Source organism: Candoia aspera, chromosome 1, assembly GCF_035149785.1.
Source record: "Candoia aspera isolate rCanAsp1 chromosome 1, rCanAsp1.hap2, whole genome shotgun sequence".
NCBI classification, from domain to species: domain Eukaryota; kingdom Metazoa; phylum Chordata; class Lepidosauria; order Squamata; family Boidae; genus Candoia; species Candoia aspera.
The window spans coordinates 280,069,507-280,088,413 of record NC_086153.1 but is presented as its reverse complement, the minus strand read 5'-3'; the positions used below and the strand labels follow the sequence as shown (position 1 = coordinate 280,088,413).

The 18,907-nt window shown below is 39.1% G+C and overlaps 1 protein-coding gene across 4 annotated transcripts in view; it reads left to right on the top strand.

Moving 5' to 3' along the window:
• Window positions 1-18,907, top strand: part of TYRO3 (TYRO3 protein tyrosine kinase) — a 73,137-nt gene that overhangs the window by 44,014 nt on the left and 10,216 nt on the right. For 3 of the 4 annotated variants that reach the window (XM_063289932.1, XM_063289935.1, XM_063289934.1), the window contains exons 7-14: window positions 4,898-5,078; window positions 5,558-5,700; window positions 7,984-8,128; window positions 14,574-14,703; window positions 15,695-15,792; window positions 16,900-16,995; window positions 17,909-17,989; window positions 18,717-18,809. In XM_063289932.1, the coding sequence (XP_063146002.1) occupies window positions 4,898-5,078; window positions 5,558-5,700; window positions 7,984-8,128; window positions 14,574-14,703; window positions 15,695-15,792; window positions 16,900-16,995; window positions 17,909-17,989; window positions 18,717-18,809 (967 nt within the window). The remainder of the gene's footprint in view (window positions 1-4,897; window positions 5,079-5,557; window positions 5,701-7,983; window positions 8,129-14,573; window positions 14,704-15,694; window positions 15,793-16,899; window positions 16,996-17,908; window positions 17,990-18,716; window positions 18,810-18,907) is intronic. The other variant, XM_063289933.1, reaches the window with a different exon arrangement.

Below are 18,907 nucleotides of genomic sequence, written 5' to 3'. Positions count from 1 at the left end.
GCTATTAGGAATATTGCAGAAAGGTTGGGGAATGCTCTGAGGCCAATCCCAACTGGAATCACTGAACAATAGGTAATGATCATGTAGTAAACAAGCTTTGCAAGCTGATTGTGCATTGGAGCAAATGATTATGCTAATTGCCCCTCAGATTGAAGTAGTTCACACAGTTCTCCAATGTGCTGTTGTCAAAACTGAGCTGCAGGTGTCCATGAAGCAGCAACACCAGAGGCCAGAGTCCTGGGGGTGTGGCAGAGTGGAAGAACATGGCACAGCAAGTAAAACAAGGGTGGAGATCTTTTTTTCATGTTGAGGGATACATTCACTTATAAGATGGGCATTCATTCCACAGCTGCATTCCAGCAGTGGGCAGACCAAAACCAAAATTGGGTTGGCCAAAGCAACACCTACAAAGGCCTGTCACACATAGACACATTCTCAAATAAACAACGGAACAAGCTGAGACTTATTTTACACCATGGAAATACTATCTGTAGTGTTAAATGTTAAATGGAAATTTGCAATTGTTATTAGAGATTACTGCTAAAATTCAAATAGACAGTGTAGGAGTTCTCCTTGTTTTTTTGTGTTGAGACAACCTTGATGATAGCAGTAATGTTTTTGAAATGATCTGCTATACCAGCTGTGGCCCTATTTAGAGAAGATCTATGCACTGATTAACATTTAGTTTGGACTGCTGTAAATTAATCTACCTGGGTTTGTTTTTGAAGACGTTTGGAATGTTCTGCTGATGAAGAAGTGGCTAGGTTTATTTGGTCAGAAGTTGCCTGTATTCTGCAAAGTTTTGTGGGGAATAAATAGTTCAAAATATAGTTGCCACCACTCCAAAATTATAAATTTAGACTTCTTATACCAAGCTTCTCTCCTCTCTAGTTCTTCTTGTGGTAGGCCTGGAAGAGTATTCTAATCAGTCTCTTGTTTACTCAGTAGATCATTCAACATTTTATTTAACAAGAACGTTGTCTAAGTAGATGATATATGAATGTAAACTGTTTCTGTTGAAAGGTTCAGAAGTTCACACTTATGGTCAGAATTAATTTCCTTTTTCACATGGTTTACCAGCACTATCCATTCACACCTATCAAATGTCTGCTCCCAGTTGTGCATCTCTCTCTGGTTTCGGTTAGCTTTCTGCCCTCTTCTAGGAAGTGCCTACTTAACTCTTCACTTGCCTCAGTAGGGTGTAAGTACTCTATTGTTTCATCACATTGGTCACCCAAGTAACAATGGGATCAGATGATACTGGTACTACACTAGCTGTTCTAGTTGTCATTGAACTCTTATTTCAGTTCAAAGTGCTGGTGAAGCTCTAAAGCGTAAATGGTTTAAGGCCAGGTTACCCAAAGCATTCTTCACCTGCATTTAGAGTGCCTACACTCAGAAGATTTGTCCAAAAGCCCTGTGCTGAGGTGCCTGACTCTGAAACAAGTGCAAGGGGGAAAACCCTTTCAGCTGTCTTCTGTTGGGTGAGATCCCTTCCTTTCAGGCCTAAGAAATCCCATAAAACTTACTTATTCTCAGTGGCTTTCTCTTAAACTAGTTGAATGGGCTGCTGAATGTAACTCTTACTAGACTTTTAAACTGGATAGTTACGTTCTATGTAATCTTCAGTCTTCAGCTGAAATCCTCATCTCTCCTTACAGATGCCCAGATTGACGAACCAAACCCATTTGCAGTCCTGACCCCATCTGTCCAGGCTGGCCCACAGCTTTCCTCAGCAAGAAATATAAAGCATACTATATTCTTACAGCTTGTTGTTTGGGCATTGAACATTTCTGCTGGGTTTATTTTCTGGATACTTGAAAATTGCCTTGAAAGGTTTTACCATTGAGTGAAGGAAGGGTGGGCAAATGATGAAAAGTGTTTGATGATGGCATCATACAAATGTATGTATGTATTTATTTATTTAGATCTGTTGACCACCAATCACTGCAACTTATATACTTGTGTCAGATATTGGAATGCAAATGCATAATTACAGCATTAACATGATAACCTTACACATGCATGGCATCATTTTGTGGTCATCATGGTTTGTTGTAGATACTGCTGCTAAAGATGCTGACCACAAACAATTAGGTTTGGAAAAGCCTTCCATTGTCCTCATGGTAAGGTGTTTTTCATGCCTCTTTGAGGCATAGACAGTTTTTGAAGAGCAGTTGCAGTCTGTGACAAAGGAAAAAATAACTCTTCCCTTCCCAGCAACTCACCTGCCCACACACTAGAAGCAGGCTTTTTTTTCCCCAAGAAAATATTCAAGCCTTTTTCTTTTTTTATTATTATCATGATTAATTTTGAACTTAAATTGTTCAACTGTGACTTGTATCTGTACTTTTTCTTCTGTTAATTTAGCATCACAAAATAAAAAACTATTGGTGTCAGTGCAAGGCTTTTTTTCAGTAGTGGCTGAGATGATGGGGAAGGAGTAGAGATCCTTCTGACTTGACTGGCTAGGCAAGAGACTGCAAGAATAGCTTTCCAATGACACAAAAAATTGGTTAAGTAGATTTATTGTAGAAGAGCTAATGAAAGAATTCCAGCAATTTCATGGGGTACAATGGACTAGAAGCAGGAAGGATAGTTTTCACCTGCACTTTGTTCTGGTGATGGACTGGTCTGGTATGAAGCTGTTTACTTGTGACTATGAGAGAAATGACTGGGCTGGAATTTTGCGATCCTTGAAACAAATACTATTTTTACTGAGGTAAATAATATGCTTAATATTTCTTGCTGAGGAAAGCCGTGGGCCAGCCTGGACAGATGTGGTCAGGACTGCAAATTCTTTATGGCTTTGGTTCTTCAAACTGGGCATCTGTAAGGAGAGATGAGGATTTCAGCTGAGGATTGAAGCCCCTTTATTCTAAATGACCAGACATCTCTGTAGATTAATATAACTAACCTGGACTCCTCCAGAGGGTTGTTATAACTATCAGTATTCTTAAATTGGAAAAAAAAACCTCTTCTAAAATATTTGAGTGATTGCTTAAGATAAAAATAATGTCTCCCTTAAGACAAGGTTGATTTGTGGTGACTGCATGGACACAACTATGATTAGGACTAATCAAGCTGACAGAACAAGGTGTTTGAGTTTTGGAGTGATGTTACAGAAGCAGGAACTGGGGAAGAAGGAAGAGATTAAAAAAACCCCAGAATGGTTGTTTTTAAAGCCTTGAGTTTTTTAGATTCAAGTCAGTCCTGTGATGAAGGCAGTGGACTAACTGCAGTTTCTCTAGGTGCTTTTGGCCCCAGCTTATGCTCAGTCCTGGGGGACAAAGGAAACTGTAACTTTGGAAGCATAAACAACCAGAGAGAGGCTGTAGTGTGCCTGTTTTATTCTGTTTCATTAGAGATGCAGAATGCCCTCTTACCTATGTCTTTCAAGAAATCAAAGAGCCCTTTGAGGTCATGGCATTAGCCTGACTCCCTGCACGCAACGCTTTGTTCACCCTTCCTGCACCAGGTCTGTTGCTGCTTTCTTGGGACACTTGACAGATCAGAATGAATTTCCTCCTGCACATTAGAATGCTGCCTGCTTGTACTCGGTACAGCCTATTCTTCCTAATGTGCACGTCCATCCGTCACTGCACACAGTGCTAATCTCTCTAAGTTCCAGGCTCCTCCCCACAACCTTTTTCCACTGCTGAAGCAGAGAGGGAAGCAGATTTCAACCTTCTCAAACAGTGGGGTTTTTTTTCCCAAGCTTTACAGCCATTTCTGTCCCATGCTGGGGAAAACAAAGAGGCATTTCACTCTCTGATCAGTCAAGTTTAATGTGACAACCATGGTCTAGTATAAAAAGACCAACTGGAGAAGATAGCTATCACAGCAAAGAAATGCAAATGTGCTGTTATTTGTAAACATTATTGCCCCCTAAGCCATCTTTCTATGTAGCAGTCCCTGCATAACTCTGGCTGGCAGGAAATGAATGCTTGTCATCCTTCTAGGGCTGGAGGAAAGAGCTGAATGCATTCTTGCAAAGTCACCATTATGAAAAGCAGGCTCACCCACAGTCATCTCTGGCCATAATGTATACAGAGGTATACAGACTATAGAGTCTGTTTCACTGGAGTGGACGCTGGGATAAAGATATGTGTGCACGCACAACGTGAAATAATAATTGTGTTTTATCCCTTTCTACTTTCTTAACAGTAATTTTTTAGACAATTGAATAGGTTTCCCCTTGAAAATAAGAAAGCAGATATATGTCAGATGCTTTCCTGGGGGAAAAAATGGAATAAATAAAAATATGCAAAATAACTTGGTAAAATGAAAAGAAATCAAAGCACAAAGCCCAGTCAGCTAAAGAGATAAAAACTGCACCTGGATGGGAAGGTTATTTTCATGTAGCAGCTTTCCTCCTCTTGGTAACCTCCAGAGGTGTTATGACTGCAATTCCCAGAATTCTCAGCTGTGAGGTCTCACAATCTGACAACTGTTGTAGGACATAAGAGACTTCTCATTTTTCCATTAGTGCCATTAGTTGCAGTTTTACTGAATCTATAAGGGGTGTGGGGAGAGGAATCGGTTCGGGATGTGCTTCTGAAACTCTTCATCAAGAGTGCCATTAGGCCCATGAGAAGTTGGCAGTGGCTATCAAAATACTGGATTACTCTAGTCTCAAATCTTTGGTCTTTGCGTGTTTGCTATGATTATTATGCTAATACCTTTTGATTAAGAGTTATTCTAGAGTTTTCTTCTGTTTCACAAGGTTCAACTGTTTGAAGGATTCATCACTGCATGTCAGGGCCTGAAGTCAAGATGATGTACAATACATCATTTATTAGATGCAGCTCTCATAAGGATTTATGACTTTCTTCACTGACACATTTTATGTGAAATCCATAAATCTGTTTATGTTTTTGCCTTATCCCTTTCCCAGCAGGTGGCTGAGCTGCAAGAAGAGGATGAGGTGGTCACTGAAGTTTTCTCTGTCCCTCCCTTTACAAGGGCTTTACCAGGTTTGAAGCATGCCACCAATTACAGTGTCCAAATCCAGTGCACTAACGAGATGGGCAGCTCTCCTTTTACAGATTGGGTCTATTTTCAGACCTTGGGATTAGGTAAGACTGAGAGGGCTAGGGTACATTGGAGCTCTTAAAAGATACTCTTCCCTGTTGAATCAGAAAACATTTGGAAAATAGCAACTCTCCTGAGTAATTGAACAAATATATTGCCTTTCTGATTAAACTAAAATTGCAAGGAGCATGCAAAACTCAAGGCTGGTTCGAGCAACTGGTCGTCTACCTTTGTGGTTGTTGCTTTTTACTGAATAGTTAGTTAGAAAATGTGAAGCTGCTCATAGTTCCTCCAAGTATCAGAGTAAAATTGACTGCTCACAGTTTGTAGAACTTATTTCTGAAAAGATGGAAAACGTTTTAGTGGGCTGTGTAGAACCTATCAGATTATTATTATTATTATTATTATTACGTAGGATATCTGGATTTCCTAAGGCTTTTCCATACCTGGAGGCTTACCATTCAGTAGCTCTCTTTCTCTTTTAAACAGCACAACATATAATGTGATTTTCATTCCATTACAGCTCCAAACTGTACTCCACAAAATGTACATATTATCCAGAGAGATTCTTGCCTGATTTTGGAATGGGAAGCGGTAGCTCCCGAAATGTATGGGGAGAATGCCTTAGGATACAGGTTGGAGTGGAGCCAAGATAACGTAACTCAGGTAATAAACTGAGAAACATAAGTATTTGCTCTTGGAGGAGCAGAACCAAGTCTGTTTAGAATAAGTTACCCAACCTTGTAGCCTTCAGATGGCTTGGACTTCAACTCCCATCACCCTTTAGCTAGCTGGTGGTCAAGCAGGAAAATATAGTAATGATTGTCTAATATGCTTAGATGCTTGAACACAGAGGTTTGATTAACCCATGGGGCCTTATTACCAGTGGTAAATGTCCTTCATAAATTGAAAAAGCTGTTAAGGCTAATAGATTTCACTGCATCTTGTGGCAGCGAGTGCTATAAAATAATAATTTGAATGATTAAAAAAAGCATTTTGGTTTGAATGTCCTGCCAATAAGAGCAGGCAGGTTTCTGCATTGGTGGGATGTGTATTCACGGGTTTGTGTTTTTGCCGTGGCAGTTGCAAAATTTATCACACTAAAAATTTGGCTGCTGCTCATTGCATGCACCTTGAGTGATGGTGTGGCATGTGCAGTCTCGCAGTGAGCATCATCCAAATAGGACAGCTTGTGACCTTTGTGTATTGTACACGTCTGCATTTATTCTGCATCTGGTTTTTCAACCTGTTGGTTGAGGCTGGAGAATTATGCCCACCTCAAAAAATAAAAGAAAAAATTAAAAAGTGGAGGCATTTCAAATGTGACCCCATGATAATAACACTGCATTGTATAAGTATATCTCATACAATCACAGACAGACCTGGATTTAGTCTTGGGGAGTATAAATGAAAAACTAGCAACCCTGATAGGAATAGACTTGCTAGTATGGTTGGTAGCAGGAAATGTTAGGGATTAAAGAGGTAATGCAAGTTCTTTTAAAGTGTACCTGAATGCAGGAAGCCTTACTGTTATCCTGCTTGGGACTGGCTTCTGTTAACTGCAGCGTCTTCATAGTATCAGACATGCGTATTCTGTTTGCTGTTTGGACTGCAAAAATTGTGTAGGGAATAGGTCAGCAAGACTAAAGATTTGTCTGCCTCCACAGGAACTTTCCAGTTTGATGCCCTACTTCACATGCTCTTGTTTACCAAGGAGAGAGAGATGATAACTTGTTCTGATATCTAGTGCTACTGATTCTTGTGAATTTTAATTGCAGATATAAATTGTATTTTGTGCCCAAGTTTTTAAACTTAGAAATGATATGGTTGTTGTCTACCAACACTTTTAGTCAGGTATTTTTATCCAACCATATCAGGGTTTTAACTGTTACTACAGTACTCCTTTCTTTTAGTAACAGTTGTAATAGTTTGCTGGTACATAGCTGAAGATGTGTTTGCTAAGGTGGAATATTAGATCCATTAATTAGCATCAAACAATCTAGGTATCAAGGAGCCCAGGCAAGCATACACTGATCATATGTGAACTGGAATAGTAAGCAAGAGATACCTGGGAAGTAAGATTTAATTCCTATCATGATGGAATTAAATTTATTCCATTATTGTATGGATGACATTTTGTTTCTAAAGTAGAAAATAATATTTTGTGCAGTAATTCCATCCCTGCATAGATTCAAAGTAAGCTCTGGTCAGAGAACACAGTGCAGTTGCACAATAAATAATGTCTCAATTTGGCATGGTGTAAAACCAGATCAACAGGTACTTCCTATGTAGCTGTATGAAGAGGAATACGCATGAGTCTTGATTTCCAAGCTTTGAGCCACAGAATTTATTTTAGTGAAAACCAGTGAATTTCATAATGGTGGGGAAATGGGTAGTGTCTGCAAGCCAGCTGCACAAGGTAGAAGAATTTATGCTCTGAGTTGCCATAGAATAGCCTTTGCATATCAACCCATACAGTGCAGGCAAGCATGGGCTGTACAGAAGATGCCTGAAGAGCAATAACTTCATATGGCTGAAGCAAGTAAGTCCAAGCCACAGTCTTTTGGAAAGGCGGGGGGGAAAGTTCCAGGATTACTAGATAGCTTGGAATGGAAGAAACTGGTTTTCTGATTCAAAGATAATTGTTACGAGTACAGATGGTGAGCAGGAGGGGACCCCTATCCAGGAGGGAAAACACATGCGTAGTTTAGAGACTTTGAACTCTCCTTCAAAGAAACTCAGAGCAGACCCACCTTGAGTTTTGGGATTTATCTGTCTGGGTTTCCCACGCTCCTTCAGTTTTGTAGGATTTTCTGTCTACTAGAGCAGTTAATAAACACTAGAGACAATTTTCTTGTCTCAGCGTGGCTTTTTGCTTAAGTCAGGACAATAATAGTGGTCAAGTGTCACTTGAATGGCGATGCATCATTTATGGTTTTCTGATTGTAGGGGGAAATGGTTGTGAAGGAAGCAAGAGCCAACCTTTCTATGTGGAATCCCTTGAAAGACCTTATAATCAAGGTCTGTATACTCAGTTCAGCTGGTTGTGGACCTTGGAGTGAGCCCTTGCTGCTTACATCCCAAGATTTAATAGGTAAGTTGCAGATGCAGGAAGCATTTCTGTTATGTTTGTGTTTGAGGAAAATGGGCTGTTGTTGATACCGTGCATCAGATGAGGAACAGTGCAGGAGCTGGTACCATTGTATCCCTCTGACTGTGCTCTTCCCAATATTTCCAGCTGCTTATGTATTATGTTCTCACAGAAGAGAACAGGAGAACCAAGCAGCTTCAGACAATCTAGCAGAAGCAGGGACTGGCTGGGAGTATTTTCTACGTAAGGGAAAGTTTGACATATGAAGGAAAAGAGCAGTATAATACAGATGGCTCCCTTGCCATTGTTTGGTGTTACTGTGTTATTAAAAATGAAAGAATCTGTGAACATGATATGGCCTAGATTAATAGAAATGTTTTCTGCATTTGAGATATTTTTTCCCCAAATGGGTTATAAGGGTTTCCAGATCAAGGTATCTGACAGTTTTTGCTCTTAGTTATAAAAGAATTACAGGAAGTTATCATTAATTGCTTATCTTTTGAATGCCAACAATTATTTATAATTATTGAATTATAAATACTCCAAAATGTAGTAAGTTAAATTATAATAGATTATCTTAGACTTAATTATACATTGTAATTTAATTATTAGAGAGTTTGGACACAAAAATGGAGGAGTGGGGAATGTGTTCCAAATGGAAACAGGTGATTTTTCATTTCTTCCTGAGGGGTTTCCCTGCAGGGTTTCCAGCATGCCTATGTTTGCTCAAACCAGGGAAAGCATGTTTTTGATAGTTTAAAAGCTACATTCAACATTTGAGGGGAACTAAAGAACCACATTGGGTGGAGTGACAAACAGGCTGAGATTTTTGTTTGTGGAATGGGGTGTAATTTTGAGGCCTTTCACCTTTCACCATCTTTTTAAAGCCTATTTTGGGATGTGCTTTAATTTTCATGTATTTCCTGCCTCTAAGTGGGTTTTCATCAGTATAACCAGAGGGTGCTCCAGTGGGCACAGACAAGGAACTTTAGGGCCACAGGTTGCTCATCTTTGTCCTAAAATATCTACCAGCCCATTAAAAAAAAGTATCCTGTAATAGGTTGTGAGAATAACCTTGAGGAACAGGAGGAAGAACTGCAGCCAAGGCACCAGTCAGATAAGGGAAATCTGAGTCCAAAACAGAAATGTAATTTGAGAAAATGTTTCAGACTTGACCCTGCCTAGTACTCTTTAGGATAAAGGCACGGAGGGGGGAAGCACATTCAGACTTGCAAGACTGATGTTAGCCAGTTGAGGTAGACCAGGCTAGAAAACAGCTTAGAGTCCCGCTCTTCTGGGGAGATGGGCGGTGGCAAAATTTAATAAATAAATAAGTGAAATGAAATGAAATGAAAGTTATGAATACTAACATTACTTTCATTATAGGATTGTAGTAACAGAATCATTTATAGATGCTGTATTAGCAAATCTACATCTCTTTGCTCAGCTCCAATGGATCCATGTGGCAAGCACAAACAGAACATTGCACAGGGGAAACAATCCTCAGCTTCTTTTACTATGCTTTACTCCCTGCTTCCCCTACCACCGGGTAATTGTGCTCATCTTTCTACACAAGGCTTTCTGCTAGATGGGAGTTTAAACAAAACACTTAGGTTTAAATTATATAGAGAAGCCTTGCGAGTTGGAGTAATTTTTGTCTTAAAATCAACTCTTTCTCTCTATTGGACTTTTTTCTTAGCAGAAAAAGGGATACAAATATAAATCCTTCCATTCAGTTAGAAAATATGATTTAAGAGACTGTAGGTGAGAGCCATAATAAAAGTACAGTACAGTAGATAAAAACATAAAAGTAACATGGCAAAATCCAGTGATTTTAGTGGGTATAAGCGTTATCAATTTTACACTGGCTTATAACTAAAGTCTAAAACACTTTCCCCCCATCTGGGCATCCTCCAGGTGTATTATCGAAACTTCATACCAGGTACAGTAATTAAATTCTTCCCTGCTCTGTATTTCTAAGAAGACACAAGGTTTCATAAGCAGATTTATTGCAGAGCATTAGGAAGCCATACAGTATATTCAAAGAAGTTCTCTGTCAAATAGCACCCCAGAATCCTGCCCTTTATGTATGATCACCCCAGGTTTAACCCTGGCTCTCTTCCTCCTGCCTTTTTGAGTCAACAGCCTTGTAGCTGCTTTCTGCCATATGTCCCTTGTTTACAAAATCACTTTCTCTGGAGTACAGCATAAGAGATTCCTGCCTGTCACCGTTAACCCTTACATGTGCAGACTAGTTCCCAACATTCCTCAGACAGCATGGCTATTGTTGAGATACCTGGGAATTGAAAGTTACATATCTGGAGGGTATTTGTTCTCTGTAAAGAGGTCTGAAACTTTTCCTCAAACAGGATTAAGTGTATTTGCAGTACAGTACCAAAATGATGCAACTGCTTAAAGGCTTTAGTCAATTTTTCCTACTAGAGAGCCTCAGTTCCTACCTAACTACCACTTCTGTTTTGTCTGAGTTCTTCCTGGTCATAAAATGTATTGGCTCTTCCTTCTCTTATTCACTAATATCACATTTCACTACCTAAGGCATTCAAGTTAAGAAAGGCTGATCTTGAAAAATAATTACTGCACCATTTGAACTGACTAAATTGTGAATGGTAACTTGTTTTCCAAAATCTGATAATAAAGCATGAATAAGAAATAATAACCCTTCGTTTAAACAATTGCTTTTAGCCACATCCCATATGCAGGCAATTTCTGGGGCTTGCTGTCTTTTGCCTAAGTCTTCTTGTGTCTAAACAGCAGCCACACCTAACAGTATGTGGCCAAGCTTATAAATGCTTGAAAAATCCAGGTTTGTTGTGGAAAAAATTGCTGACTGAACAAAACTGTAGATCTATAAAAATAATGGAACTTGGTCTTAGGACTCAGCCAGACAATAATAAAACTTATTTTCTAGAAATATATACATCCATATACCTGCTGAGTGTATTAGTATTTCCCTGGATATGGGTGTAGAGAATTCTAAAAAGCAGTTGCAAGTATTTTTCTGAGGGCATTCCTTGCAATCTTATGTGAAGCACCCTCCACCTGAAAGAAGGTTTGTGTCCAATGGTGCTCTGTCCCTGAGTATTTGTGAGAATGATCTGGAATGTTCTTACTGTTATCACCGTGAGCACTGCTGCTGTGCTGTCCATGGCAGTCTTCCCCAACCTTCAGATGTGTTGACTCCCATAATTCCCACTCACTATGAGAATTGAACTCCAGCACAACTGGAGGGCAGCAGGTTGTAAAAGACTGATCTAGCATGTGTTTCATGCTGATTGTGCTTTAATCCATTGGTTGGGCTTCTGTGTGAATTGTTGCAATGGCCCTGGTTTTAGAAGTGACCCTCTGTGCTGCCTGTGTCCTCCCCTCTTTGAAGGAAGCATGTTGTATTTGCAGGTGTGTCCTATAAGCCTGAGTACGTGTTGGCTGTAGAAAGCTAAGAGTCTCCAGGCTCTTCCTCAAACAGCTACCCAGAACATGGAGTGAAGATAAGGATACATACAATGCAGTGCTTTGAATCTGCATAACAACACCTCCAATGGGATGGCAAGGAAAATGCCAAATGTAGTCCCCATTTCTAGCCCTCAATTACTAATGTAATACTAGGAATTACCACTTTTTCCTCTGATTTAAATTATGGGGCTGGAAGGATGAGGGAAGCAGCACAACACAGGTTATACTTATGTTTTACACTGGGATATGTTAATAGAAAATTATTTTCTATGTTAGAGCACATGCCCATCAAGAACAAATTAAATATGTTGTGTTTTGGGTATGGCCAGTCTCTCAAATGCTCTCAAAGGTTGTTCTTTTCTCACAGACCTAAATGTACATAATTTAAGATATGATGCACATGACTTAAAAAAGGGAGTCAGAGTTGCCAAGGATTAAGTACAGGTGTTACCTCTAGCTTTCAAGCATAATAGCTCAGATGGAAATTGGAAAAGTTTAAAGAACAGAAGATCAAATGATAAGTGTATAGTGAAGCTATAGGAAAAATAGATTGCAACAGAACATGGGATAATATATAAAGTTTGCTAAAATGTTTTGTGTGGAAACACAGCTGGGTACATTATTTCAAAGCATGTAAATTTTTTAAGATTTAGATGTGAATGATATGGGTTACCAGGATGAAGACTGCTGTGAAAATACAAGAATAATTATAATATGAACTATTGTGATAGCAACATGTTGTGGAAAATATTGAAATAAGCATACAAATATCTGTTATGAAAATGGTGTGCAGTTATAGGAGAATGAGGCTGAATATGGTTCGGAATAGCAGTAAGTATCTCATAGCATTAGGCTATCTGAGAGGTATAGTGACACATGTGAAGGCATCAAGAAAGGCTAGTTGGACAATTGCATCACAGATAATTGGTTGCATGTTACCAAGCAATATGGATTGATAATGAGCAAGCATTACAAATCTTTCTCCATAATTCTATTTTTTTTATCCACTCAATCATGTCCAATTCTCGGTGATAGCCTGGACAAGTCTCTGCAGTTTTCTTGGCAAGGCTTTTCAGAAATGGCTTGCCATTGCCTCCTTCCTAGGGCTGTGAGAGAGTGACTAGCCCAAGGTCCCCCAGCTAGCTTTGTGCCTAAGACAGGACTAGAACTCACGGTCTCCTGGTTTCTAGCCTGGTGCCTTACCCACTACACCAGCTGGCTCTCAATCCTAATTTAGGATGCTTATAAATTGGCAAAAAATATGTGGGTTTCATTGTAGGTGTTTTTCATTCTTTATTCCTGATGTTTCAAGATTTGCAATATCCTAGGATTCCAAAATTTCCACAATACAGTATGTCTTGTATGCCACAGGTAAAATATATTCATGCAGGTGAAATGGAAGGTAGAGAAACCCTGTAAAAAAATTCCTGCAGTTTTGGAATCAACAAAAATGCTGGCACAAGCACATATTAGTAGGCAGTTGGCAATATCCTGGGCAACATCTTCAAAGACAGTTCTCTCTACAGAGTTTATTGGAGGAAATTTGTCATGCGGATCATTCATGATCATTTCTAAAAGCTTGTGAAGTTTCTTGCTGGATTTAAATCTGCGTTAAATAGTTGCTACAGAAGTGCTGTTTTAATGGAAGAAGCAGCATGTCTGTGTAAATGCAGACAAATAAAACTTTAAAGTATGTTAAGAGTAAAAAGGGCTGAGGGAAGTCATACACAATGGAGGTCATGCTGTGAAATATACATAGAGAGGAAATAGACACCTGCCTTGTCAGGTGGTTGTCAGAGTCATTCATGGACAAGAATACTTTTCATTTTGCCCAGATCAACTTCTTTTGTTTAACCACATAACTGCTGTGTTCATTGGGCTGCACACTTACATCCACATCTTGTATACATAAGGCAACCTTTCCAACTTAAGGAGTGGGTCTGCACAGCATGCTAATTCCGGCCCAGTGTTAACCGTGGATATCTCTCTTTACATATCAGCTTGCAACTGGACACCAGACAAATGACATCCAGCTGTGCTTTGGTCTGAATGTTCATTTTGGGGAGCATCCTGATCACCTCAGTGATGATTGGTTGACCAAGAGTTCCTGGGTTTTAGGGTTTATAAAAACCCACAGTGGCCTGATTGGAATTGGAGCTCCTGCAGCCAGAATGGAGAAGGGCTGAGGACTTCCCACCAACCCCTTTATCTCTCCATTTTGTACTGTACAAGTTTGGGAAATTCACACTGGGTAGCAAGTATGTTGCAAGAATCCTAACGTGGAGTTTATAAAGCTTCTGCAAAACTTAGTGTTGGCAGCATTCCATTCCTATTTTGACGTTCTCTCTGTTGTTTGTTTGTTCTGGCACATGCTAAAGTTTCTCATATGCTCCTGTTCCTTCTAACATGAAGACAGAATGAGGTAGCCCCATGCTATGTGTCTTGCTATCTGAACAACATATTTTTAGGGATTATATTCCCTGATAGTCTGTCATTACAGGACTCTTAAATTATTATTAACCATATCCTGTGACTGGAAAGGGTTCAGTACTGTTGAGCCGTCTGATGCACAGCCAGTGCTTCGTTATGTTATGCTGGTGCGGTATAACCTACACTTGTGTTTATTTGCAATCCTATGAACATAACTGTGGGATAAACTCAGCATCTTGTTCCTGCTGTACCTTTGAACAACTGGCCTTCTCCTAAGAACAAAATTAGGCAGATTGATCAAACCAAAGGCATAGCATTTCAGCCTTCTGTTCTAATGATGGCTGGCCCAGAAACTGACCAGATGGAGATGTACCACATCAAATCTTGCAGAATAGCAGCTTTGGCTGTTGCTGCTACATCATTTCAGAGTTATTTAGAATATGACTAGTGAACCTCCTTCTAGAGCTAAAGCTCTTTCATGGATGAAAATGTCTATATGTTAAGTATGATCTTTTGCTTTTTCACAAAGATTTTATTTTCTATACAGGGGGGCAAAGGCAGCCTCTTTATGGAACATCCTGGGTTCCTGTGGTTTTAGGAATTCTGACTGCACTGGTTACAGCAGTTGCCTTGGCTCTAATCCTTCTACGGAAAAGAAGAAAAGAAACTCGATTTGGGTACAAGTCTTCTTTTTGTTGTTTATTATCCCCATTGTAATTTCTGCATCTCTCTGTGCAGAGATCCTCAAAATGGTGCCCCCTGGATGTGTCAGAATTACCACTAGAATTCCTAGCCAGCATAGCTTTTAACCATGTAAAGCAATTCTTTTTCATTTTGTATATTTTGTATTCTCTTTCAGTTTGTCACACACACACACACACACACACACACACAAACACAGGTGTGTATGGAAAAGGCTTGCAATCCCAACTTACCTGGCTTGTGGAATGGAAAGACTGATCAGGGCAAAAAGCTGCACTCCAGATCACAACTTGTAGAACTGGCTTCAAGACTTCCCTAGGCCAGTGACTATGTGTCACCTTGCCACTGAGATGGTTGGGAGAGAAGGAACCACAGGAAGATAGTGGCATAGCCAAGAAGAAGCAGTAGTTCAAGTTCTAGAGCAATACCCCTTTCCCACCCTTACTGTAACTGCAACCTTCTTTGTTTCTGAAGCCTTCTGGAAGTATGAAAGAGTTTTCCTGGGTCTTCTGATACTTTGCACTGCTCAGAAAAAAGAAATAGTTGTCAAGATAAAGAGGTACTTAGCTTTTGTCTGTATTAAGTACACATAAGTCAACTTAGGTTTTGTGGTACTCTATGCACATTTTAAATAAAGCCAGACTGCTCACTTGAGGGAATGGTATTAAAGGCCAAACTGAAATACTTTGGCCACATAATGAGAAGACAGGACAGCCTGGAGAAGGTGCTGATGCTAGGGAGAGTGGAAGGCAAAAGGAAGAGGGGCTGACCAAGGGCAAGGTGGATGGATGATATTCTAGAGGTGACGGACTCGTCCCTGTGGGAGCTGGGGGTGTTGACGACCGACAGGAAGCTCTGGCGTGGGCTGGTCCATGAAGTCACGAAGAGTCGGAAGCAACTAAACAAATAAACAACAACAACATGCACATTTCATGAGATGTTCTTTGCTTTTTTTTTCCCTTTTAGTCAAGCCTTTGGCAGTGTGGTTGGAGGTGATCCTGTAGTCCATTTTAGAGCAGTGCGATCATTCAACCGAGAAGTCCCACAGCTTATTGAAGTAACATGTAGGTAAAATATATATGACTCTTTTCCTCAGCAAGTGTATTTCCATTCTCATAGCTAAAGTGTTGTTCTCTAATTCCATCCATCTATTTTCTAATAGTACTGAAATGATGATGATGATATGAATATACTGTACTCATTTCCTAAAGTGGAAGACTAAACAATACTATGCCTTATGCAAAATTAGTGCACCTATACATGTTCCATTGACTTCTGCAGGGGGAAGGTCCTACAGTGTTGGATTAGAGTGCTGTGAAGGACCTGTTTTCATTCTGCTTCTTTTTAGCTGAATCCTGACTCAAATTATTTAAAAGTAAAACGATTATCTTATACACATTTATTAGGGTATTAATCCAACTGACAATAGAGGCCTTGTTTTCACATAAACTTGAGTAAGAGCAAACTCTGAACAATGATTCACTTTTGTACTATATCTCAAATCAAAGTTCAGATATCATGCTACTGTTTGGAGCTTGATTATATCATAAAAGCTATGGCTATGTCTTCAGACTGAAGCATAAATTGCTGTCTTGATTCACAGATATTGCTTAAAGCCGTCTTTTTCCACTTGTACTCCTCCAGACTACAACTCCCAGAATTGCCAATTATTAAGTGGAGCTGACCAGGTTGGGAATGGCTGGATTTTAAACTCTTATTTTCTTCGTTCAAGGGAAGTAGTCCAAATAGTTGGAAACTCTGAAATGTTATAGCACTGAAAAGAAGCAGTTTTATTGTACCTTTGTTGCTTTTTATCTTTTATAAGACGATAATTACTTCCTAGGGAGTAATAGTGATTTTTTTCCAAAATAAATTCTTTGTTTTGGCTTGTTCATTCTTCATACAGTCTCATTCAGTCTTCCTCAACCTGCTGCCCTTCAGTGCATCTAACTATAACTCCCATATCTTCCAGTCATGGCATCAAAGGTTGTGCTGGCCAGAGATTATGGGAGTTGTCATTTAACACATCTGAGGGCACAAGGCAAGGGGAAGATCATTCTAAATTATTCAACATTAACTGTATCTTGGAATAAAAATATATCAGTCTGGATAGAGATTAAAGCTAGATTTACTCTTGCTTAAGTTGCCCTTGTTTTCTTCTGTTTATCCAGTGGACAGTATAGGAATCAGTGATGAACTAAAGACCAAACTGAAAGATGTCCTAATCCAGGAGCAACAGTTTACTCTGGGAAGAATGCTAGGCAAGGGTGAGTAGTCAACCGAAACCTAGAGAAAATGCACTTACTTTAAGTCCAGTCCTATACTTTCATTTGTAAATACTCTGATTTCCAAGGATTCAGGCACACCAAATGGCAGAGGTCTAAACTGCAACAGTCACTACTGAATGTGGCTAGGAACTGGAGTCTTAGATTGGGAATATTGATCATTCCACCAGTGCTTTTAGAAGAGCATTGAGGTTGACAACTTGAATTATCTGGGACTAAATATGCAGGTATGCCTGTAAACTGGGATTATTAGAAGCATTTCCGAGGGCACGAGGAGCTCACCATTTCAAAGAACATGAGAGACTTATTTAGAAAAAAACCAAGAAGAATAGCATTAAAGCGAAACTGGAGAATGTGTTTACAAAATGTGTGAAAGCTATAGGAAATGAATAGAAGGAAAGCTGATAGGGAAGTGGGAAGTACAAGAGCTGTGGCAGCAGAAATATTTTTGGAGGATCAGGAGAGATTTAGGAAGATTGTTTCTGTAGTTTCTTACTAGCACTCTATCAAACCTCCATTCTGTGTGTTTAGGGTTTAATATCTAGATAATACAATATAGATACACAATTTTATGTCCTATTGATTTCAGCATAAGTTGGCTATTTATTACCTTAAGTTTCCACCAACTCCTGTGTTTCTGTATTCCTTGGGAGGGAAAAAAAACTGGAGATTTTCAGTACAAATGTGATGTTTTCTATTTTCCTTCTCAGAAAATGTTCTAAACCAAATTCCTATGGAAGAAGATATTTGATTGGAAGAAACTCTCATTTAGTAGTTTTCATCTTCATAGCTTTTAACCTAAGCACACTACTCTTCACTATCCTAAAACAAGCTTTAGCTGCATTGTGCTTTTTCAATTACCATATTCTTTTTTTTTCTTTTTGCAATTTATTAGGGGAATTTGGATCTGTCAGGGAGGGTCAGTTGAAAATGCCTGATGGCTCTCTCCAGAAAGTTGCAGTGAAGATGCTAAAAGGTGAGTAAATCCAGATTACTTGAACTGTCTCCACGCCTTTCTGTCACCACAAGCCTTCCTATTCCTGAGTTTGTATTCTTAGCAAGCAATATAGTTAGCTGTGCTTTACCTCTCTTCTCATTTTCCTTCTTGTTCATATTGCCTATAATTGCCATGAATTCCTTGAGTGCATATTTGTTTATTTCAGTGTATATGGCCACCCTTCTTACCAAGTCAACTCTGGGCAGCAAACACAATAAAAAACTTCAGTATAACGATAAAAAATAGAGATATAACCATAACAAAAGTATAGCATCAAAACCAACGGCCTCCAGACTGACACAGTCTGAATGTGTTTTAATTCCCATAAGCATCAGTCGTATAGTGTAATGATGCTTATACCCTATGGTTTCATTTATACTCCATTTTTTTCATGACTTAGATGTTTGACAAATCTAATTCACAATCTGCACATCAGGACTAGTAAATTAAAGTATAACTAGTAACAGTGTTCATATCCAATCTATTTGTTAATCTATTTTAGTATATTTATTGGCCAGTACTATGGACTAAACAGATTGCACTGTGCCTGTCTTGAATTCTTATACATTTCACCTGTTTTACTACTTTTTAAACTCTTCCTGTAGAATCTCAGCTGTTCTTTGTACCTCTACATTCTGCACCTTTTCTTGAATGTTGCTGCCACTGAGCGTAAAAGAAATCTCATTAGTAATTCCTTTTATTTTAGCTGACATCTTCACTTCCAATGACATAGAGGACTTCCTGAAAGAAGCTGCCTGCATGAAGGAGTTTGACCATCCACATATTACTAAATTAATAGGTGAACATTGTCACATTCTATATTAACATTTGCCCTAGAGGGTCCCAAAATATATATTTCACAATTTATTTGTAGAAGGAAATTTATTTATTTATTAA